Consider the following 24,315-nt stretch of genomic DNA (forward strand, 5'->3'; position numbering starts at 1 on the left):
CAACAAAACTCTGTTCCAACCAATGTCTGATAAGAGATGAGACGCAGCAGCTGAGCAAATGATCATTTCATGCTGAAGACATCCTCAGACAAAATTAAATACATAGATAAACACAGCCTGGTGCCAATAACACAGCTAATGACACTGCTGTATCACTGGCTTTACTGATTAAAGACCATATCTGAAGGAAATCTTTGAACACAACAGAAAGTGACCTTTTAAACCTGCCACACTGATGCTGCATTCAAGGACCATTAAAACATTTTAAAGGACTTAAGAACATGAAGAAAATGTGACTTGTTTCTCTGTAATGAAGCTGTTTTAGTGAAGAAAGTTGAAAGGTCACAGAGCGACTGCTGAATCTTCTGCTCTAAACATGAACTCTGAACTTTGTGATGCTTCAGGAGGAAAACTGCTTCAGTTATTCTCTCAGATTAGTTTCATATTTTCTGCATCAGATTTGAGTGAGATCCTGGAATGAAGACAGAAGAAAAGACTTTGTTCAAAGTTTGATTTATAGTCAAACCTTCCAGTTTATTCACACAATAAAACAACAACACAATATATGAATTCATTCATTAAAATCACAGTTTTTCCTCATTTGTTTGATGATTTTGACAAAAACAAACACAAACACACACACATGGTCTGCCATACTCATGAAGAGAAATGTCGACATTTTTCAAGACAAATATTCCAGAAACATTTAGAGGATAGAGAAGTTTACATTTTCATGTGGAGAAATATTTTAGTAAATCAAAATGATGATGAGCAGTGATAGCCTCCATAAACAGTCACAGGAAAGATCTCCTTTAAAAACTCAGAAACATCAAGAGAACAACTAGAAGATGTGGAGGTACCACCCATAATGTTTGACTGACAGCTGATCTCTGTGCAGAAATGATGGAGAGAAAATAAAATGAAACTAAAATACAGATTTAAACCCACAATATGAAAGACTTCAGTCTATTTGAGCTTAATCAACTCAGCAGTATCTCCATAATTTAACCAAAATGTTAGTCCAGCATAGAGCGGCTGAGTGAATGTGGTCTGGACTCTGTGGAGGAGAGTCATGGTTTCAGAGACGCTGTAGAAGGACAAAATACCTGCTCTGTGATCCAGGTACACTCCTACTCTGGAGGAACGAGGACCTGAGACAGGAGTTTGGATGTTGTTGTACCAAAATGTAAAACTGTTGTTGTTACAATATAATGACCAAGATTTGTCATTATGTCCAAACACACATTCATTACCCCCTCCTTTTCTGCTGATATTCTTGTATGCGACTGCTACATAAACTCCTCCCCCTCTCCACTCCACCTCCCAGTAACAACGTCCAGTCAGACTCTCTCTACTCAGGACCTGTTTATACGAAGTAAATCTGTCTGGATGATCAGAATAAGACTGTTGTTGATCCACTGCTGTTGCTTTTCTGTTCCCCTCTGATAATAACAGCCATGTGTTTGCTGTGTTTGGATCCAGTGTGATTTCACGTGAATATTGTAAGAATCCATCTCTGGTCTTTGGCTCTGGTTGTGACAGTGAAACATCCACTTCAGTGACTGTCAGTGAGATGTTTGTCCATTCCTCTCTCAGAATGTCCTGTAGTTTATCTCTGACCTCTGACACAGCTGCTGTCACATCCTCAAAGTAGCTCAGAGGACGGATATTGATGCTGGATGAGTCTGTAGACTCACTGAGTGCTGACAGTGAGGGGTAGTTGTGTAGAAACTGGATGTGATCCTCTGTGTGTGAGAGCTGCTTCAGCTCAGCATCTTTCCTCTTCAGCTCAGTGATCTCCTGCTCCAGCTTCTCCTGAAGCTCTTTGACTCGACTCACTTCAGTTTCCTGCTGGGATCTGATCTGCTGCTTCACATCAGAGCTTCTTTTCTGGATGAGATGGATCAGCTCAGTGAAGATCTTCTCACTGTGCTCCACTGTTTGATCAGCAGACTGATTGATGGCCTCCACCTCCTGTTGAAGCAGCTTCACATCTTTCTCTCTGTCCTGGATTCTCTGCTGGATGTTTTGTCGACTCACCTCCAGCTCTCTCTGCCTCTCAGTCCTTTCTGCTGCAGCTGAGACTGTGTCGTGGCCTTTATGTTCATCCACAGAGCAGAGATAACAGATACTCTGCTGATCAGTACGGCAGAACATCTTCATCACCTCATCATGACGAGAGCAGATGTTCTCCTGGAGCTTCTTGGAGGGCTCCACCAGCTTGTGTTTCTTTAATGGAGCCACATCATAATGAGTCTGAAGGTGTTTCTCACAGTAAGATGCCAGACAGACTAAACAGGACTGTAAAGCTTTCATTTTTCTCCCAGTGCAGACATCACAGGCCACATCTTCAGGTCCAGCATAGCAGTGATCAGCAGGAGCAGCTTGGAGTCCAGTCTTCTTCAGCTCCTCCACTAAATCTGCTAACATGGTGCTTTTCACCAGGACAGGCCTCGCTGTGAAAGTCTGTCTGCACTGAGGGCAGCTGTAGATTTTCTTCTTTTCCTCTTCATCCCAGAAGCTTTTAATACAGTTCATGCAGTAGCTGTGTCCACAGGGAATAGTCACCGGATCCTTCAGTAGATCCAAACAGACTGAACAGCAGAATTTTGTTTGATCCATTTGATTCATGTGCTGTGCCGTTTCACCGTCTCTCAGTGACTGTCAGACAGTTTCACTTCCTCTGAACAGAAACAACTTCTGTGCTCTGAAGGGAAACAGATCTCTGCTCTTGTTCACCTCCTACAGGAAATGAGGCTCACCAGCAACTGCATTTACACCATGTTGTTTAGACCCATCCTGATACAGACACATCTGTGAAGGGAGGCACTAAAGAAATATTCTTACAGAGCGACCAAGAGCCAATCACATGATGCAGGGTGTGGTATGTTTGGTTACAACATGCAGTAACAAGTCTGACCCAGGCAAACTAGTTTAACTGGTTTAAACTGTTAAAATTAGTTTCAACTGGGTCAGCCCAGTTTAACTTTTTTGAGTTATGACAGTCAACACTCAGCGAGTTCATTTTATATTTCAAAAAGTTCAGCAAAGTTTAGGATGCTGTGATGAATAAAAATAAATCAAACTTTATATTTTGACATTTTCTAATCTTAGTTCATTCTCACACTTACAGAATGATGCATGGGAACAACTGACTCCACTAAATCAAACCTATGTTCAAATGAGATTATGATCGGCGACCGTGGCTCAGGGGGGTTGGGAATCGCATCTGTAACCGGAAGGCCGCCGGTTCGATCCCTGGGTTCTCTGTCTTGGTCGTTGTGTCCCTGGGCAAGACACTTTACCCTACTTGCCTACCGGTGTTGGCCAGAGGGGCCGATGGCGCGATATGGCAGCCTCGCTTCTGTCAGTCTGCCCCAGGGCAGCTGTGGCTACAACTGTAACTTGCCTCCACCAGTGTATGAATGTGAGAGTGAATGAATAGTGGCATTGTAAAGCGCTTTGGGTGCCTTGAAAAGCGCTATATAAATCCAATCCATTATTAAATAGTAACAAATATTTAAATTTAGCAACAACAAATGCAGATCGCTCCACAGTGTTTACAAAAACAAACAAACAAACATTATTTTGTAGTTTTTCCTGTGTACACAGTCACAATGGAATTTAAAAGAAAACATCAAGATGTGCTTGAAATGAAAACTTTGAAGTTTAATTCAAAGGTTTTAGTAAAATTTTTGCATGAACTGTTTAGTAATTTTTGTTTTTTACAAAGTGTCCATGTCAGTAATTCATTTGAATGTATTTTGGTCTTAAACTGATCCAGTAACTGTAACTTTGCCTCACCTACTTAACCGAGTATTTTATTAAATACCAGTATTTTTTATTTAGGTTTGGGAAAAATACTTAAGAGTACACACTCCAGGACCGTTAAAATGAAGGTGGTGAGGAGATGTGCTGGATTAATCCCTGGCCAAAGGTATCATTCTTAATTCAGACTACTGGACGAGCTCCATCAGCCTTTTGTGAGGTCTGTTTAAAGTTGACTCAAACAAATTGACAGCAGCTTCCTGCAGTGGACTGTATGCACAGAAACACATGGTCATATATGCAGCTGTAGCAAGCTTGCAGTCATTTTAAACAGACTTGTTACTCTAATGTCTGTCTCTGTTAGTGCTGCCACAGACTGGTGACCTGTCCAGGTGTACTCTACCTATAATTACTGGGACAGGCCCTAGTCCCCACCCACCCACCAACCCTCCCACTGTGACCCTGAATTAAATATAAAGAAGAAAATGGATCGATAGGCTGACGTTTTTTTTTAAATTGTTCAAGAAATCTGAGCTGTTGCTTTGTCCTTGGATTTTGTGGTATTAATATTAGAGCAACCTTTCTCACAGAATTCCTACAATAAGCCATGTTACCTGAGATTATTCCTGTATTTACCTGAAGGCCCTGACAAATGTGCTGTGTACATGAAGGATGGGAATCAAATCACTACAGTTAAGGAACCTGTTCATATTTATTTGATGAACCAATGATTGTCTATAAGTTTGTGATCCATCTTTGATTACTGATTCCAAGATGGTCTTTACGGAAATCCTGTTTGGCTTTTTAAATTTTATTTCCCTTTTTCAGTTTGCCAGGGCAGCTCTCCACAGTCACTGTCCACATGGGTCAGTGGGAACTAGAAGCACTCTGCTAATGTGTGTGACCAGCAACCTCCAGCATCCACCCAGTCAGCGTTTACCATCGCCCTGCTGGATATTTGTTTTTGTCTGTGACTGGAGAGTCAGATTTTTTTTGAGGTTGGAGGAACAGCCTCACACTCGCAGAGGTGAGTCAGTTTTCAGAGGTCATCTAAAATCCTCCCACCCTGGTTTTTATGAAGTAGATCTTATTATGTGAAACAATAATATTTCTCTTCCTCTTCCCCCTCTACACATCTGACTTCAGGTACAAGTCTCAGTCATGTCATCTGCAGAAATTCTCGGATGACTCTGCCATTGTGGGTTGTATCAGGGATGGACAGGAGGAGGAGTGCAGGAGTGTGGTGGACAGCTTTGTCGAGTGGTGTGAGCTAAACCACCTACAACTTAACATCACAAAGACAAAAGAACTGATCATGGACTTTAGGAAGCATGCTCCTCCTCCTACCGCAGTCACCATCAGAGGGGGCTGATGTAGAGATCGTTGTAACAGTTGGTGAAATGTTATTATTTGACCACAAGGCGGAGCTCTTGTAATGATAATGTAATTAACGCATTTTATTTTGTGTGTTTTATTTTTGTGTTGAGCATGTTAACATTTTCCTTTTTTTGCCTACCGGATTGGTGTACAGTTAATTTGGTACATGGAAAATAACCGGTTAATTTCGTAAGTATAAGGTAAGGGCAGAGGTCACTTCCTGTTTTGGGAAGTAAGGTCAGAGAAGCCGCTCATGGTGACGGTCTAGCCGTGTGAATGTTAAAGAAGAAATAAGCCCTAAGTTCCAATTACACCGGTTTGCCTACTTGCAGGCCAAAGTGGTATGTTTGTTTATATTTTGTGAATTTTATATTGTAATATGTTTTAATGCTGAAATATAATTTTCTTGTACATTTGTATTCACCAGTTCTACGGTGTACCTGTGTACGTTAAGAGAAGCACAGTAAACATCAGTAAAGAAGAACTCTCGTGTCTCTCGTGTATGTGTACAAGCCGGCATAATCGTGGAGGACTACCGGTACCTGGGGGTACACTTGGACTGTAAACTGGACTGGACCAAGAACACCAATGCTGTCTTTAAAAAAGGGCAGATTCGGCTTTTCCTACCGAGGCGGCTCAGGTCCTTTAATGCTTGCAGGAAAATGCTGACCATGTTCTATCACTCTGTGGTAGAGAGCGCTGTGTTCTTTGCAGCTGTGTGCTGGGGCAGTGGGGTGAAGACAGCTGATGCCAACAGACTGAACAAAGTGATTAAAAAGGCTGGTTCTGTCCTGGGTGTCAGACTGGAGACGTCTCCTGAGACTATTACCAATGTTATTCTGTTCCCTTCCAGACCGTGCAATATTACCCAACAGTACCTTATTGAATATTTGTTTCATCCCTCCATCATATGCTGCTACTCCCTTTATTCAATTGCACAATAATATGTCACTTTATAGAATCGCCTGCACTGATAGTTAAGTTATTTATTCTCCAGGATATAGTTATATATATTACTTCGTTAGAGTTATTTGATACTATGTCTTGCACTATCCTACTGTATATTACTGTACACTACTATTCTTATTGTATACATTGTATATCTTATTCATCTGTTCCTCTGTCTCTCCTGCTGCTTTGAGCATGTACATGACAAAAGAATTTCCCTCCGGATAAATAAAGTTATTCTTATTCTTATTTCAGTGACTGCTGCTTATACCACAGGTGAATACACTGTACAGATCCCTGATGGGAGAATCAGCCCTACTTTAGGCATTACCTGTTCCAACAAAGAAGTCTGGTAGATGTTTGTTTATAGTCTGATGATTGGACCACATCCTCAGCATCTCTGAGTTTGTTTCTTGGTTATTATTCATACACAGTAATGTGATGTATGATGATATCTAGTATAATTGGACCAACCTTGTGCTCTTCATTGATGAAAGCTGTTTGAGTTTGAATGTTTGACCTTGTGTATTTTGCGTTCTCTGGGCTTTGCTGACCTCAATCTTTTTAGAGGATCAGAAAACAAAACCAGGATTACTGTAAATGTTTCTTCTCCAGGTGGATGATGATACGACTGTGTGACACAGGATGCCATCTTTAGTCTAGAGGAAGCAAAGCTCAGAAAGAAGTGTGATATTATATGGTACCCACATGTGTGCTGCTGAGGAGGATGTTCAGGGACGCCTGCAACCAAATCCAAGCCTCCTCAGGTTAGTCGTAGTTGCAGAACGCTATAGAAGGACTGAGACAGCTGAGGTTTAAAATGTTTGGTTAAACGGATGAAAAAGAGATTTTCTTCACTATAATGATCACTTTTTGAAAATTTTGGCAATTTCAAGTTTGTCAAATTACTTTGACACCTGAATTGACATGATATGATATATGATATCAGAAGATGCTCCACCATGCAACATCTCATTGGCTGTAATTTTGATATATAACACCAAACTGTCCTCTAATCTCCTGTCTGTTCACTGGATTGCTGAAATTAACTGCAATTACCGTAAGAAAACAAACGTTAGAAACTCTTGACTCAGTGACTTTATAAAATATTTAAGTGGTTCAGGTAGAGCCAGCTGTTGAATTCCCGTGAACACTTACCATATTGTACCTGTACAGCATGTTTTTGTATGAGACAGATTTGTAACAGAGGCCTTGCTCTCAGTAAGTTTGAAGTCATTTCCTGATTTGTTTTGTAATCTCTGCTCTTTCTGTATTCTGCTCAGTTTGAATGCTTTGTCAGCAAAACAGATAACAAGTGAACAATTTTGAATAACAAACTGTAGCATGCACTAATATTACACATCTCCAAACAACAATCCACTGAGACCATGAACTCCACTTCTTTGAAGCAATCTTCTTCTTTTTGGCATGAAAAAGAAAGAAGAAACAGCACGAGCTGCTTTGATCTACCAAAAGGAAAAAACAAGATATCTGAGGTGAAATCAGTCAGGTGAAATAATTAAGATATAAACAGTAATTCAATGCAATGTCTCAGGTAGCTTAGTCTGTTACAACTGTTGATAAAAACTAAACAAATTAACACAGTGTCGGGGAACTGTTGTGTGGGAACTAGTCGCTTTTATGTCTGCAGTCATTTAACTTCCATCTATTCATTTAACTTAGGGGGAAGAAATGTCAGGTTGGTGCAGGCTGGTTAGGTGCATTTGGTCCTCTGTTGTTGTAATTAGATGAGTTGGTTCACTTTGTGGCTCAGCTGTATGTGGGGTTATATCTTGGGCTGGGTATCGATTTTGATTTCTACAATCATTTTGATTCCAATTCACAAGGTCCCGATTCGATTCAATCACCATTTCGATCCAATTTTGACTCAGCATATGAAGATTACGTGATGCTGCTGAAGTGAAGCAGAGCAAAGGTACAGAGGTTTTACTAGAGACACAGCTAAGCGTTTTGCAATTTGGCATCATTTTAAAAAGTTTAGATTTCTTCAGTATTGAACAACCGAAATGAGGCTTTTTTGTCAGAGGTTATTTCATAAAAACAGCACCTGACAGCGCTGTACACAACGGTAGACTGGTGCATAATAAGCAAGTGAATAATGCAGAGAACAGATTTGAGATGGGAAACTGTTCTTGAAGTACACTGAGAGAGAGAGAGCTGTGCAGGAGGTGTGATTTTACCCTGGTGGAACCAAAACAGCAAAGGTAGGAGGGATTTTATGATGATGTTCATCAAATGTGAAGCAGTTTTGATCTTCTTTGCTGCTCGTTCAGTGAATTTTGGTCAGAGAGTGACAAAACCTGCAGCTTCAGAAAATGTGAGATGTCAGCATTCAGCCCCGACAATGTGTCTGTGTACGTGCCATCGGGTGAACGATCCACGCTTTGTGTTTACATCTTTGTGCTGAATCTGTTTAGCTGCTCTCACTTGCTGTAGGTTGCCTCCTCAAGTGGCCGGTCTCCACCATCACTGCAGTGAAGCCTGTTCATTTAATTAATGTTTGCTAATAAAGTGTTTTCATTCACGGTTCTGTGTTGACAGCCCTGCTATCTAAGGAGTTTCTTTTCTGCAGCTCTACATTTGCAGTTATTTTGTCTAAACTTTGTTTTATGAAACTGACCTTCCTCACCTCTGACCTTTCACACATAGTGGTCACTACAGTGGACAGCTATTCAAAGGCTGTTTTCTTGTATTTGTGTCAGTGTTGATGATATACTTGCACATAACCACAACACACAGTGTCAAATTCACAAGTTGAAACATATGTTGTCCACCTAAGTGGACATGTAAAAAACTCTTTGAAAACTACGTTTAAAAAACTCAAGTTCAAAAATCTTTTTTTCATGACTAAAGATGAATAAAAATACTCAAGAAAACAATCCTGAGTGAGGTTGTCATAATTCATCCATGGTAAATGGCCTGTATTTGTATAGCGCTTTACTAGTTCCTAAGGACCCCAAAGCACTTTACACTACATTCAGTCATTCACCCATTCACACACACATTCACACACTGGTGATGGCAGCTACATTGTAGCCACAGCCACCCTGGGGCGCACTGACAGAGGCGAGGCTGCCGGACACTGGCGCCACCGGACCCTCTGACCACCACCAGTAGGCAACGGGTGAAGTGTCTTGCCCAAGGACACAACGACCGAACAGAATCGGAAGGTTTGCTCGAACCGGCAACCTTCCGATTACAAGGCGAACTCCCAACTCTTGAGCCACGATCGCCCCCATCATCCATGAAAGGATTAATAACGAGCCTGTGTGCCTTTTGTAACTGTTACGTTTGCACTGGCTATTGTAACCTCTCCTGGGGTGTAACTTCCTCCCCAGGTGGCGCTGTCAACACCATCTAGTTGCCTTTACCTGTTTTCCACCTTTGTGCCACCACATTTGCATATATCTCTATCAATTAAGTCTGATTTGAGGTCTGCCATATTTTAAATTCAGCTATTTCTCTCAGAAATTTGGGATCTAAATGACAAATCTGTTATACTGTCACTGTTTAGTGCAAATGACTCATTGGGACATATAAAATTACAAATTTTAAAATTTTTATTAAATCGCTTCACCTGATATCGAGTGTCCAAGAATATCAAACCTTTAAAAATTGTTTACGGTCAGAATTTATAAAAACTAATTGTAAGTAAATTCAAACACGTGAGCTTTTCTTTGTGTTGAATATCAACACTTAAGACTGTGAACTTTACTTTAGAACAACCAACAACTGAGTTGAGTTTTCTTTATGTTACATTGTAAATATGTTAGGTTCTGGTGTTTAGTATTAGTTAGGGTTTAGTTGAGATTTCACCTAGTTTATGTTTCTCCTTCGTCTCCTTGTTTGAGTCTCTTTCTGTTTTTTTCCATGTGTTATCTCCTCGTCTGTAGGTTCCCTTTGTGTCTCGCTCCCTCTGTCTCGTGTCAAGCTTGCGTGTCCCAGTTCATGTCTCAATGTTTCCTGTTTTATTGTGGATTCTGTTCCATAATCAGTGTGTTTAGTTGTACTTTCCCTGTGGCGTTCAGGTACATTTGTGTCAGCTGTGTTTCCACTTCCCTCATTACCCTTCTGTGTATTCATGTCCTCTGCCTTCCCCTGTTCTTTGTCAGGTTGTGTGTTTTCTCCATGTCAAGTCACGTCTGGTCACAACGTTTTATTTCTACTTCTCAGGTTCATGCTCATGTTTTTTTTTCTTCATGTTCCGGTTCAGTTTCATGTTTCAGTCATCATAGTAATTTAGCTGCTCCCAGTTTAGTTTGTAGTTTAGTTTGTCCCAGGACGTTTTGCCTGAATTGTTTTCCATTTTTGACTTCAGCCCAAAAGAAACGGTTCACCTTTTTTACATTTTTTTTTCTTTGATTTTCTCCTTTGTCTGCGTTTTCGGTCCACGTCATAACACTGTCATTCCAAATGTCTATTGATAACAAGAAAACTTTTTAGTACACAATCTAGATTTCTCCCCAACTTTAGAATCTGTCGGCTTTGTCTGCTGGTCTGAAGTCAATAAACCACAAGAAAGATGATTTTAGTCATTCTATTTGCATCGTGCAGTTTGACTGTGTCCATTCAATTAAACTTTATTTGTATAGCGTCAAATCACAACAAAAGTCGCCTCAAGGTGCTTTATATTATAAGGCAAACCCTACAATAATACATACAGCGAAAAACCCAACAATCATATGACCTCCTATGAGCAAGCACTTTGGGAACAGTGGGAAGGAAAAACTCCCTTTTAATACGAAGAAACCTCCGGCAGAACCAGGCTCAGGGAGGGGCGGGGCCATCTGCTATGACCAATGACATTCCAACCAATGTCTGATAAGAGATGAGACACAGCAGCTGAGCAAATGATCATTTCATGCTGAAGACATCCTCAGACAGAATTAAATACATACATAAACACAGCCTGGTGCCAATAACACAGCTAATGACACTGCTGTATCACTGGCTTTACTGATTAAAGACCATATCTGAAGGAAATCTTTGAACACAACAGAAAGTGACCTTTTAAACCTGCGACACTGATGCTGCATTCAAGGACCATTAAAACATTTGAAAGGACTTAAGAACATGAAGAAAATGTGACTTGTTTCTCTGTAATGAAGCTGTTTTAGTGAAGAAAGTTGAAAGGTCACAGAGCGACTGCTGAATCTTCTGCTCTAAACATGAACTCTGAACTTTGTGATGCTTCAGGAGGAAAACTGCTTCAGTTATTCTCTCAGATTAGTTTCATATTTTCTGCATCAGATTTGAGTGAGATCCTGGAATGAAGACAGAAGAAAAGACTTTGTTCAAAGTTTGATTTATAGTCAAACCTTCCAGTTTATTCACACAATAAAACATCAACACAATATATGAATTCATTCATTAGAATCACAGTTTTTCCTCATTTGTTTGATGATTTTGACAAAAACAAACACAAACACACACACATGGTCTGCCATACTCATAAAGAGAAATGTCGACATTTTTCAATACAAATATTCCAGAAACATTTAGAGGATAGAGAAGTTTACATTTTCATGTGGAGAAATATTTTAGTAAATCAAAATGATGATGAGCAGTGATAGCCTCCATAAACAGTCACAGGAAAGATCTCCTTTAAAAACTCAGAAACATCAAGAGAACAACTAGAAGATGTGGAGGTACCACCCATAATGTTTGACTGACAGCTGATCTCTGTGCAGAAATGATGGAGAGAAAATAAAATGAAACTAAAACACAGATTTAAACCCACAATATGAAAGACGTCAGTCTATTTGAGCTTAATCAACTCAGCAGTATCTCCAAATGCATTGTAGTAAAATGTCAGTCCAGCATAGAGCGGCTGAGTGAATGTGGTCTGGACTCTGTGGAGGAGAGTCATGGTTTCAGAGATGCTGTAGAAGGACAAAATACCTGCTCTGTGATCCAGGTACACTCCTACTCTGGAGGAACGAGGACCTGAGACACGAGTTTGGATGTTGTTGTACCGAAATGTAAAACTGTTGTTGTAACAATCTAATGACCAAGATTTGTCATTATGTCCAAATCCACATTCATTACCCCCTCCTTTTCTGCTGATATTCTTGTATGCGACTGCTACATAACCTCCTCTCCCTCTCCACTCCACCTCCCAGTAACAACGTCCAGTCAGACTCTCTCTACTCAGGACCTGAGACCATCCAGTGAATCTGTCTGGATGATCAGAATAAGACTGTTGTTGATTCATAAATGTTGCTTTTCTGTTCCCCTCTGATAATAACAGCAGTTTGTTTGCTGTGTTTGGATCCAGTGTGATTTCACATGAATATTTTAAGAATCCAGCTCTGGTCTTTGGCTCTGGTGGATCTGACAGTAAAACATCCACTTCAGTGACTGTCAGTGAGATGTTTGTCCGTTCCTCTCTCAGAATGTCCTGTAGTTTATCTCTGACCTCTGACACAGCTGCTGTCACATCCTCAAAGTAGCTCAGAGGACGGATATTGATGCTGGATGAGTCTGTAGACTCACTGAGTGCTGACAGTGAGGGGTAGTTGTGTAGAAACTGGATGTGATCCTCTGTGTGTGAGAGCTGCTTCAGCTCAGCATCTTTCCTCTTCAGCTCAGTGATCTCCTGCTCCAGCTTCTCCTGAAGCTCTTTGACTCGACTCACTTCAGTTTCCTGCTGGGATCTGATCTGCTGCTTCACATCAGAGCTTCTTTTCTGGATGAGATGGATCAGCTCAGTGAAGATCTTCTCACTGTGCTCCACTGTTTGATCAGCAGACTGATTGATGGCCTCCACCTCCTGCTGAAGCAGCTTCACATCTTTCTCTCTGTCCTGGATTCTCTGCTGGATGTTTTGTCGACTCACCTCCAGCTCTCTCTGCCTCTCAGTCCTTTCTGCTGCAGCTGAGACTGTGTCGTGGCCTTTATGTTCATCCACAGAGCAGAGATAACAGATACTCTGCTGATCAGTACGGCAGAACATCTTCATCACCTCATCATGACGAGAGCAGATGTTCTCTTGGAGCTTCTTGGAGGGCTCCACCAGCTTGTGTTTCTTGAATGAAGCTGCAACAATATTATGAGTCTGAAGGTGTTTCTCACAATAAGATGCCAGACAGAATAAACAGGACTTGAAGGCTTTCATTTTTCTTCCAGTGCAGACATCACAGGCCACATCTTCAGGTCCAGCATAGCAGTGATCAGCAGGAGCAGCTTGGAGTCCAGTCTTCTTCAGCTCCTCCACTAAATCTGCTAACATGGTGTTTTTCACCAGGACAGGCCTCGGTGTGAAAGTCTGTCTGCACTGAGGGCAGCTGTAGATTTTCTTCTTTTCCTCTTCATCCCAGAAGCTTTTAATACAGTTCATGCAGTAGCTGTGTCCACAGGGAATAGTCACCGGATCCTTCAGTAGATCCAAACAGACCGAACAGCAGAATTTTGTTTGATCCATTTGATTCATGTGCTGTGCCGTTTCACCGTCTCTCAGTGACTGTCAGACAGTTTCACTTCCTCTGAACAGAAACAACCTCTGTGCTCTGAAGGGAAACAGATCTCTGCTCTTGTTCACCTCCTACAGGAAATGAGGCTCACCAGCAACTGCATTTACACCATGTTGTTTAGACCCATCCTGATACAGACACATCTGTGAAGGGAGGCACTAAAGAAATATTCTTACAGTGCGACCAAGAGCCAATCACATGATGCAGGGTGTGGTATGTTTGGTTACAGCATGCAGTAACAAGTCTGACCCAGTTAAACTTTAACAATTCATTTCTTCATGGTGCAAATATATAGTAGACTCAGGAGTTTAACTCAGTTTTCTTGGCCTTTGTTTATCGTTCATTTAAAATCTTAATGGGTAAAGATCATCATAATTACATATGAAATTATATGTACAAATTATATGTTCCATTACACTATTAACAGCACAGATTATACAGCAAACATCAGATTCATGGATGGAGCCAGAGGCTAAATGACTGTTCAGTCCTCTTTAGGAAACGATCTTCATATGACGACAAACACGACAACAATCAGCTGTCAAACTGTACAAGAAGTTCACAGTAATGTAAAAGAAGTTATATCACTTTATTTTTAAACGTACGCACTCAGGGTCAGGACTGAAGACACTGATCGAGAAAATACTCTAAATATAAATATTCACCTAAACATTCAAAATGATTCAATTGCATGAAAAGAAATATGAACTCTCTACAATACTGGCTTCTGATTGGTTGAAAAAGCAGGTGCTGAACTTCAGAAGAGCTAAACCTGCAAAACTGTGTAAACCCAGAGTGGATGCTGCCCTCTGACCTTTCAGAAGTACGATCTTTTTATGAAGACACAGAGGCAGAGTTATTATTCATCACTTTAAAGATGATATTCGTTATCTGTTCTTCACTCGTTGTCTAGTAAAGTCCAGAGAATGAGACACATGATTTCAAAATATACAGCTGCATGTTAGAGATCACAGAGTTCTTCAGTCTTATGAGAACTCATGGAGACTAAATGTCAGACACATCAACAGTAAATGTCGTTCCTCCCCCCGTCAGTTTGTGTCCTCCACACTTGTTTACACAAACATCTGAGGTTTGAACAGTGTGCAAAACCACATGTTACAAAGCTGCTGAGCTACTGAATACTGGAATATTTCATTCAATATCACCATCTGACCAAAGGACAAACACAGAGAGGATTAGAGCGCCAAACTTTGTTTCAAACTGTTTCAGATTTTAGAGGCAAAAAGCAGAATTTCTACCTGGACAAAGAAATCAAAGCAGGAGCAAAACAAGCTTTTTACATTTATTCAAAGGCATTATGTGAATGTACTCTGAGCCACAGCCTCCTAAAGTAAAGACATTTGATCATCTAAACCAGACAGAGTCATGTTTTCAGCAGTGTCTGTATCCTCCATATAGACCATGCCATGGTCCACCTAGGGTGACCAGGTGTCTGACTTTATGTGGGACTACACAGCGCTCAGTCCTTGTTTGCCTGTGCCACACACACATTGAGCCAATGTCCAGTTTTTTTATTGACTCTAGTTTCTGTCGATCGCTAGGCCCACAAAAAAAACCCTGTACAGGAAGTAGATTTCATCTCTCTGATAAAAGGAGTTCTAATCCCTGATCCTATGAGTCTGACCCAGTAGATGATATTGATATGATCATATTTATGCCTTTGTTGTTTCACAAAGGGTTAAAAACATTCACAGGTTGGACTGTGGTTCTCCTTTTAGCGTCTCTGCTGGAATTTTAACTGTGAACCTCTTAGATCCAAACTTCTGAACTGCTCATCTCACAGAGGACAAAAGGGAAGAACTCCGAATCTCTTCTTCACCTCACTTTTATACCTGCTCACCCTTTCTCCCCCCTTCCCTCACTGGACGTCACATCTTCACACTTGGGCCAATCAGGTTGTTGACATTTGATCATCTGATGTCCACCCACACCTCATCTCTCTCTCTCTCTCTGACTCACAAGATTTAACACAAAGTTTAAACTTTAAAATCACTTCATTACATTTTCTTTGTTATTCTTAACACAGAAAATTCACATTCAAAAACTTAACACAGAATAAAACAGAGTAGCCAGTAGTGGGACATGGTTCCAGCAACTCTGATGGTGACGGCCCGTTTGAAGCTGAAGCTCCGGCACGTGTGTCAAAAAATCAACACACTGCTTCAGAAACGCTGTGCTGAGGCTTGGTTTGACTGAACAGAGTCACGTGATCAATGACGTCTGAAGCTTCATTCAGCACGTCACTGCTTCAGTACCTGATTCAAAGATTTATAAGGAATTGAACCATTGGTGGGATTTGTGCTGTGTTTTGGTGGTTTTGTGTGAGCGAATCAGTGTGTGACATAATTATAGACATGGAGCCAGGAAGAGAGGACGCTCTGCCTGTTCCTCAATAAAAACCAGTTCATCAGCATTTCTGCTCCCAGGTCTAAAATGTACATAAGAAATATGATGTACACATAATTATAATGATATAACTTATAGTATATTATATATAAACGTACCAGTCTGCTGGTTAATTACATAATCAGGTGGAGGCAGTGACCTCACAACCTCCTATAAGCTTTAAGTTAAGGTTACTTTATTTATACCCACAGGTAAATTTGCTTTACAGAACAATGATAGCATTTGGCCTCCCTTCACAAACACACACACCTAATGAAACCTGACAAAACACATATTTAGTAATTAAACAAAATGAATCAAATCAAAAACAATTCTTCTTGAGTTCAGTGACAGCAGCAGGGACAAAGCTGTTTTTATAATGCTTTGTCCTGCATCTTGGAACTAGAAACCTCCGTCCTGAAGAAAGAAGCTAAATCCACCCCGTAGAGGATGGGAACCATTTTTAAGGATTGATTAAGCCATCTGTGGTACCTGTTTAGAGTACAGGGAGTCTAAACAGGCCTGTGACTCATCTATCAGACGACTGGACCATCTCACTCACTAATTCAGTCAATTTTTCTCTGTGACAGAGGTCTGACTGAACCATGGCACCAAACAAAAAGATAAAACAGACTCAATAAAAGAACAAGAAAACAAAGTTAAAATCTTTCGCTCAATGTGGAAATGAGCAAGTTTCCTGAGGCAGTAAAGGCACTGGTGACCCTTTTTACAGACCGATTTGCAATAAAAGTTCAGTTTTTCATTGATTATGGTCCCAAGATATTTATATGATTGCACTTGCTCTATTTTCTGACCTTTAATTAAAGTGACTCTGTCCCCATTTAGTTGTTTCCTAAAATCAATAACCATATCTTTTGTTTTAGATATGTTCATTTGGAGATAAGACTCCTCCCACCACTGAACAAAGTCATCAATGATTGGACCGTGGTGAGTTTCACCCTCTTTCAGTAAGCTGACAATAACAAAGTCATCTGTAAATTTAATGATGGCCCTGTTTTCATATCTGCTCTGACACGTGTTTGTAAAGAGAATGAATAATAAGGGCGATAAGAGACACCCTGGAGGAGAAGCTGTGGAGGAGAACACTGGGTCAGACAGAACCCCATTTATTCTCACTCTTTGTGACCTGTCAGTTAAAAGATCTAAAATCCAGCAAACCAGGTTTTTCCTGATTTCAAACTCTTCTAAAAGTCTTTTCATTAAAATATGGGGCTGTGTTGTATGAAAAGCAGAAGAAAAATCAATGAAAAGAAGTCTTGCAAAAGTCCCTTTACTCTCTACATGTTTAAGAATCAGATTTAGTCAAAAGCGCGTCCTGCACTCCTCTGTTGGGCCTGTACGCAAACTGCATTGGATCCAGCTGATATTCAATCTCTTCCATAATCACATTTCTGAGGATTTTTTCAAAGACTTTCATGACAACTCAGGTGAGGCAACAGGCCTGAAGTCATTCAGGACGTTTGGACGACTAGATTTAGGGACATGAACGACGACAGCTTCCTTCCAAAGCGAGGGCACATTTTGTATTTGAAAGGATTTATTGAAAATAAGCTGAAATTTAGGACTGAGCTCTTTAGCACAAGATTTAATTAGGCGGCACTAATGTTATCAGGGCCCTGGCTCTTGTTCACATTAACTGTATGAAAGGCCTTTTGGACATCGCTGAGTTCAGTGATGAAGTGTTGAGTATCTTTCAGTTTCTGTTTCAGTTCAGAAGAACTAAAACGAGCATCAAGCATATTCAAATCTCTGTCTGACTTAAAACCGTCTACAATGATCTGACTGCTGCTCTGGGGATTTTGAAACCCTGATATTGTTTTCATACAAGTCCAGGCAGACCCAAAACATTTTGCAGCAAATTTTCTTTCAAGAAGGTTTTTGTAGATCTGTTTTGCTTTCAAGAGCTCGATTTTCAAGTCTTTGGTGACTGCCTGAAAGTCAGTAACAGCCCCCTCTTTAAAAGCCTGTCTCTTTTTCCTTAAACAGGATTTGATGCATTTGGTGACCCATGGCTTATTGTTAGGGTACACTTTAGCATGCTTAAGGGGTATAATCATGTCTTTACAAAACCTGCATATGAGCTAACATCCACCAAAGCATCAAGACTGAATAAAAACTTCCCAATCTGTCAATTTAAAACATTCCTGCAAGGTAAGCACAGATTCTTCTGACCACATGATTGATTGATGATAACATAATTTTTTCACCCCCCAAAAATTCATGTTCAAAGCAACATATCAGCCCGATATCACACAGAACTGTCACATGACATCAAACACAAGCTGTCAGCTCTGCAGAGTGGGCAATCATAATGAAGCAGTTCATTATAAGCTGCAGACTCAAGCTGCTCTTCATATATTTGTCCACCAGATGTCACCAAAGAGGACTGTGATGAAAGCTTCGAGTAATGAACCGTTTTTCATTACAAGCTTGGCCAACTGACTACAATCTACAATAAACTAATATGGCTTTTCAATCCTCTCTTCAATCACTTGGTACCACCAGGAACCTTTAAATGGGCACTCAAGCTGCCTGGAGACTGTTTTGTCGTGCACATCAGAGAAACCACAGGTAAGACAATCTTATCCAAAAGGTCAGTGTAACAGTATTGTTTTCCACCAGCTTAACCAAACTTCCCACACTAACTGAAATTTCTTTTCCCAGGCAAACATTAAACAGCAGCAGCTGGAAAACTGGAAAACCTAAAGCCAAATAATCAATAAGACATAACAAACTTTTGTATGAGTGAGTATTGATAAACTGAGCAGAATTAAACCTCAGTGAAACCACATATAAGTTCTGGTAACTGGCACATATTTATGTTTAATATGTTGTTTTATATTTTGATCAGTTTCAGGTGTTTGTGCGACTGTGTTAACCATCAGTAAAACCACATATAAATCACACTTCTGTGTTTAACAATTACAACACTTGATGCTGTTTTTCTGATTCAGGATTATGTGTGTGATGAGTTGGCCACACAGTTCTTATCTTTCTGCTTCAGACACACACAAAACTGCCGAGGTTGAAGCTTCAGTCTCTTTCTACCCCAGGTCTCACCACATTTCCAAAATGTAAACTCTGAGTCTCATAAGAAATGTGGTTCAAAAAGATGTGCTGATCTATGAATGCATCCTTACTGAAAGCTAAAGATGTCCAGCAGACAAAAACAGCAGCTGAATGAACAGTTATCATGAGCGAGTGTACAAACACTATCACAGGAAATAACAGAAATAAACTGTAGTTTCCATTTATACCTGTAGTATTTTTTCAGCTCCATGTCATCTTCCAATATGTCAAAATATGATTTCATTGTATCTTAAACAAATACAAACTTCTTTCTTCCCCCCAGAGAGCCAACAGTTTACTATCAGAACTGAGGCTGATCATTAACAGGGAGCAGCAGGTAACAAGGTCATCAGCAGTGGAGGAAAGTATGGAAGTAATACTCAGCTTCATATTTGAAGATACTCGAGTATCTTAGCTGCAGGTCTGGAACAATGGTTTTATTTCCTTTCCCATTAAACATCTCACACAGCCCCTCATCTGTGACCCTTAGCAAACCCACTGGATATCTACCTGCACATAAAGGAGATCAGATCAGTTCCATCTAGACCAGCTGTAACAGGAAAATGCTGCTTACACTTTGATGCATCACTTTCAGTTTGTCATATAAGACAATATATCAGATTGAGGCATTATTTTCCTGCAGTGAGTAAATCTACTTTGTACTTTACTCTTTTCTTTTAGGTAAAGGCTCTAAACAGTACTTGTACACTGTGGAAATCCCATAAGAACGTCTCCTGAACTCTGAAAAATAACAAAACAAAGATTAAAAGGAGGTCTTGGGTGCTGATGATGATTATGATGATGATGATGCTGATGATGATGAGGAGTAGCATGCATTTAAAAAGTGACTGATGTCCTAGAATACAACAGAACAGTGTCTCTACAAACTTATGAAAACATGACAGTCTTGCATTAGTTTGTATTCTTATGATTTCAAAAAACGAGGGAAAAATCTCCTTGAAATGCACAATTCCTTTTTGTTATTTCTTAGTGTGTGACGTATTTTATTGGCTTTATGATTGGTGCAAACAGTTTCCTGATTCATAATGGAAATAGATTTTAGACACAGGAGGAACACGCAGTGATCAGCAGGAGCAGCTTGGAGTCCAGTCTTCTTCACACTGAGGAGGGACATATATGCAGGAACAGTTGTCATAACTGTTACAACCACCAGATGGCGAAAGAGTCCCACTGCAACTTTAAGCCATGAAGGATGTCTTGATGTTTGCTTGTGATAAATCTGCTTTATGTGAGTCTTTTTCAGAGAGTAACAGTAATATGTCTGATTATATGTCTTTAATCAGTAAAGTCTCGCTTTGCTAGAAATAAATAAATCAATAATAAAATTGTAAACATGCAGCTGTATGTTAGAAGTCAAAGGGTCCTTAAGTCTTCTGTAAATTGACGGGGATCAAATGAAGGACACAAGTATCTGTTCTTACTCTAATAAATGCTGCTTTAATATCCAACAGACTATTTTCCTTCCTCATCAGCAGTAAACAGCTCGACTGCGTCTGTGCATTTGTGTCCTCCATACTTGTTTCCACAGACATCTCAGGCTTGATGCCACGATGCAGTGTAGAAACCTGACAACCCTCTGACTCATGTTCAAATGTTCAAGGACATTTCTCAGGATCATGTATGACCCCTTTTTGACATTTGGACTTTCATTAATAATATTTGTGTTTCTGAGTCATTTTTGTGGAGACTTCTGTCCAACGTAGTGTCCAAATGAAGCCTGAAGCTTTTCTTCACCCTCTTGTCAGATGGTCAGCAACAAAACTCTGTTCCAACCAATGTCTGATAAGAGATGAGACACAGCAGCTGAGCAAATGATCATTTCATGCTGAAGACATCCTCAGACAGAATTAAATACATACATAAACTCAGCCTGGTGCCAATAACACAGCTAATGACACTGCTGTATCACTGGCTTTACTGATTAAAGACCACATCTGAAGGAAATCTTTGAACACAACAGAAAGTGACCTTTTAAACCTGCGACACTGATGCTGCATTCAAGGACCATTAAAAACATCTGAAAGGACTTAAGAACATGAAGAAAATGTGACTTGTTTCTCTGTAATGAAGCTGTTTTAGTGAAGAAAGTTGAAAGGTCACAGAGCGTCTGCTGAATCTTCTGCTCTAAACATGAACTCTGAACTTTGTGATGCTTCAGGAGGAAAACTGCTTCAGTTATTCTCTCAGATTAGTTTCATATTTTCTGCATCAGATTTGAGTGAGATCCTGGAATGAAGACAGAAGAAAAGACTTTGTTCAAAGTTTGATTTATAGTCAAACCTTCCAGTTTATTCACACAATAAAACATCAACACAATATATGAATTCATTCATTAAAATCACAGTTTTTCCTCATTTGTTTGATGATTTTGACAAAAACAAACACAAACACACATGGTCTGCCATACTCATAAAGAGAAATGTCGACATTTTTCAAGACAAATATTCCAGAAACATTTAGAGGATAGAGAAGTTTACATTTTCATGTGGAGAAATATTTTAGTAAATCAAAATGATGATGAGCAGTGATAGCCTCCATAAACAGTCACAGGAAAGATCTCCTTTAAAAACTCAGAAACATCAAGAGAACAACTAGAAGATGTGGAGGTACCACCCATAATGTTTGACTGACAGCTGATCTCTGTGCAGAAATGATGGAGAGAAAATAAAATGAAACTAAAACACAGATTTAAACCCACAATATGAAAGACTTCAGTCTATTTCACTTTAATCAACTCAGCTGTGTCTCCAACATAGTAAACCAACAGTCCAGCATAGAGCGGCTGAGTGAATGTGGTCTGGACTCTGTGGAGGAGAGTCATGGTTTCAGAGACGCTGTAGAAGGACAAAATACCTGCTCTGTGATCCAGGTACACTCCTACTCTGGAGGAACGAGGACCTGAGACAGGAGTTTGGATGTTGTTGTACCAAAATGTATAACTGTAGTTGTCACAATCTAATGACCAAGATTTGTCATTATGTCCAAATTTAGATTCATTACTATTCCCTGCTCTGCTGATATTCTTGTATGCGACTGCTACATAACCTCCTTCCCCTCTCCACTCCACCTCCCAGTAACAACGTCCAGTCAGACTCTCTCTACTCAGGACCTGCCACGATCCAGTGAATCTGTCTGGATGATCAGAATAAGACTGTCCAAAAAAACTGAATGTTGCTTTTCTGTTCCCCTCTGATAATAACAGCAGTTTGTGTGCTGTGTTTGGATCCAGTGTGATTTCACATGAATATTTTAAGAATCCAGCTCTGGTCTTTGGCTCTGCTGGTGGATCTGACAGTAAAACATCCACTTCAGTGACTGTCAGTGAGATGTTTGTCCATTCCTCTCTCAGAATGTCCTGTAGTTTATCTCTGACCTCTGACACAGCTGCTGTCACATCCTCAAAGTAGCTCAGAGGACGGATATTGATGCTGGATGAGTCTGTAGACTCACTGAGTGCTGACAGTGAGGGGTAGTTGTGTAGAAACTGGATGTGATCCTCTGTGTGTGAGAGCTGCTTCAGCTCAGCATCTTTCCTCTTCAGCTCAGTGATCTCCTGCTCCAGCTTCTCCTGAAGCTCTTTGACTCGACTCACTTCAGTTTCCTGCTGGGATCTGATCTGCTGCTTCACATCAGAGCTTCTTTTCTGGATGAGATGGATCAGCTCAGTGAAGATCTTCTCACTGTGCTCCACTGTTTGATCAGCAGACTGATTGATGGCCTCCACCTCCTGTTGAAGCAGCTTCACATCTTTCTCTCTGTCCTGGATTCTCTGCTGGATGTTTTGTCGACTCACCTCCAGCTCTCTCTGCCTCTCAGTCCTTTCTGCTGCAGCTGAGACTGTGTCGTGGCCTTTATGTTCATCCACAGGGCAGAGATAACAGATACTCTGCTGATCAGTACGGCAGAACATCTTCATCACCTCATCATGACGAGAGCAGATGTTCTCCTGGAGCTTCTTGGAGGGCTCCACCAGCTTGTGTTTCTTTAATGGAGCCACATCATAATGAGGCTGAAGGTGTTTCTCACAGTAAGATGCCAGACAGACTAAACAGGACTTGAAGGCTTTCATTTTTCTTCCAGTGCAGAAATCACAGGCCACATCTTCAGGTCCAGCATAGCAGTGATCAGCAGGAGCAGCTTGGAGTCCAGTCTTCTTCAGCTCCTCCACTAAATCTGCTAACATGGTGCTTTTCTCCAGGACAGGCCTTGCTGTGAAAGTCCTCCGGCACTGAGGGCAGCTGTAGATTTTCTTCTTTTCCTCTTCATCCCAGAAGCTTTTAATACAGTTCATGCAGTAGCTGTGTCCACAGGGAATAGTCACCGGATCCTTCAGTAGATCCAAACAGACTGAACAGCAGATTTTTGTTTGATCCATTTGATTCATGTGCTGTGCCGTTTCACCGTCTCTCAGTGACTGTCAGACAGTTTCACTTCCTCTGAACAGAAACAACCTCTGTGCTCTGAAGGGAAACAGATCTCTGCTCTTGTTCACCTCCTACAGGAAATGAGGCTCACCAGCAACTGCATTTACACCATGTTGTTTAGACCCATCCTGATACAGACACATCTGTGAAGGGAGGCGCTAAAGAAATATTCTTACAGAGCGACCAAGAGCCAATCAGTTGATACAGGGTGTGGTATGTTTGGTTACAGCATGCAGTAACAAGTCTGACCCAGTTAAAGTTTAACAATTCATTTATTCATAGTGCAAATATATAGTAGACTCAGGAGTTTAACTCAGTTTTCTTGGCCTTTGTTTATCGTTCATTTAACACTAGGAGTCCCAGGCTTCTACCTTTCTACCTTTAAAACCCGCCACCAGCCAAATGGCTGGTAGGCTTTTAGCTAAGCTTTAGCTTCAGCCAAGTGGAAGCTAAATTGGCTAGTCATTCATATGTAAATTGGGTTGTTAGCTGGGAATTCTGGAGGGAGGGGGGTGGGGGAGCTGCTAAAAGCTGAACTTCCTTTTGTGTTTCATCTTGATGCATTCTCAATCATCCAGGGAAATAAATCTCCAAAAGTCACCAACTTGGGAGTGTTTCAGTTTGCCATCTTAGGGAGAAATCAACACACATGGGTGTAGGTCCTTTGTTGCTGAGATTTATTGATAAAAACAGTACAAAAAACCAACCATTTGTACACATATTTACAAATAAGAAGTTCAAGTTCAAAAGAACTGAATTTAATATTGGTTTCATGTCTTTACCGGATG

General features: G+C 40.5%; 3 protein-coding genes and 2 long non-coding RNA genes across 6 annotated transcripts; 2 read left to right on the forward strand and 3 right to left on the reverse strand.

The window, feature by feature from the left end:
* Positions 1-497: 497 nt before the first annotated feature.
* On the reverse strand, positions 498-3,520 carry LOC113011124 (tripartite motif-containing protein 16-like). Its single transcript, XM_080292989.1, has one exon. The coding sequence runs from the start codon at positions 2,629-2,631 to the stop codon at positions 967-969; it is 1,665 nt and encodes a 554-aa protein (XP_080149115.1). The 5' UTR covers positions 2,632-3,520; the 3' UTR covers positions 498-966.
* A 126-nt stretch (positions 3,521-3,646) lies between these two features.
* Positions 3,647-6,342, forward strand: LOC145421961 (uncharacterized). 2 transcript variants are annotated; one of them, XR_013903330.1, is made up of 4 exons: positions 3,647-4,460; positions 4,597-4,795; positions 4,915-5,486; positions 5,573-6,342. It is a non-coding gene; the product is annotated as an uncharacterized LOC145421961 (long non-coding RNA). The 2 variants fall into 2 exon arrangements; XR_013903329.1 differs by having other exon boundaries at positions 3,647-4,795.
* Positions 6,343-11,403: 5,061 nt separating this feature from the next.
* LOC113010427 (tripartite motif-containing protein 16-like) lies at positions 11,404-16,754 on the reverse strand. Its single transcript, XM_080292990.1, has one exon. The coding sequence runs from the start codon at positions 13,544-13,546 to the stop codon at positions 11,873-11,875; it is 1,674 nt and encodes a 557-aa protein (XP_080149116.1). The 5' UTR covers positions 13,547-16,754; the 3' UTR covers positions 11,404-11,872.
* A 1,328-nt stretch (positions 16,755-18,082) lies between these two features.
* LOC113011351 (uncharacterized) lies at positions 18,083-20,551 on the forward strand. Its single transcript, XR_013903331.1, has 2 exons — positions 18,083-18,584; positions 18,678-20,551. It is a non-coding gene; the product is annotated as an uncharacterized LOC113011351 (long non-coding RNA).
* An 803-nt stretch (positions 20,552-21,354) lies between these two features.
* LOC113010919 (tripartite motif-containing protein 16-like) lies at positions 21,355-23,901 on the reverse strand. The gene has a single exon (XM_080292991.1). It carries the CDS (start codon positions 23,485-23,487, stop codon positions 21,820-21,822), a length of 1,668 nt encoding a protein of 555 aa, XP_080149117.1. The 5' UTR covers positions 23,488-23,901; the 3' UTR covers positions 21,355-21,819.
* Positions 23,902-24,315: the final 414 nt, after the last annotated feature.

This window comes from Astatotilapia calliptera, chromosome 18 (assembly GCF_964374335.1).
Source record: "Astatotilapia calliptera chromosome 18, fAstCal68.1, whole genome shotgun sequence".
In the NCBI taxonomy this organism is placed as follows: Eukaryota; Metazoa; Chordata; class Actinopteri; order Cichliformes; family Cichlidae; genus Astatotilapia; species Astatotilapia calliptera.

Bases quoted from the DNA above. Each gene is read 5' to 3' on its own strand.
- LOC113011124 (XM_080292989.1), bottom strand. From the start codon at position 2,631: ATGAATCAAATGGATCAAACAAAATTCTGCTGTTCAGTCTGTTTGGAT.
- LOC113010427 (XM_080292990.1), bottom strand. From the start codon at position 13,546: ATGAATCAAATGGATCAAACAAAATTCTGCTGTTCGGTCTGTTTGGAT.
- LOC113010919 (XM_080292991.1), bottom strand. From the start codon at position 23,487: ATGAATCAAATGGATCAAACAAAAATCTGCTGTTCAGTCTGTTTGGAT.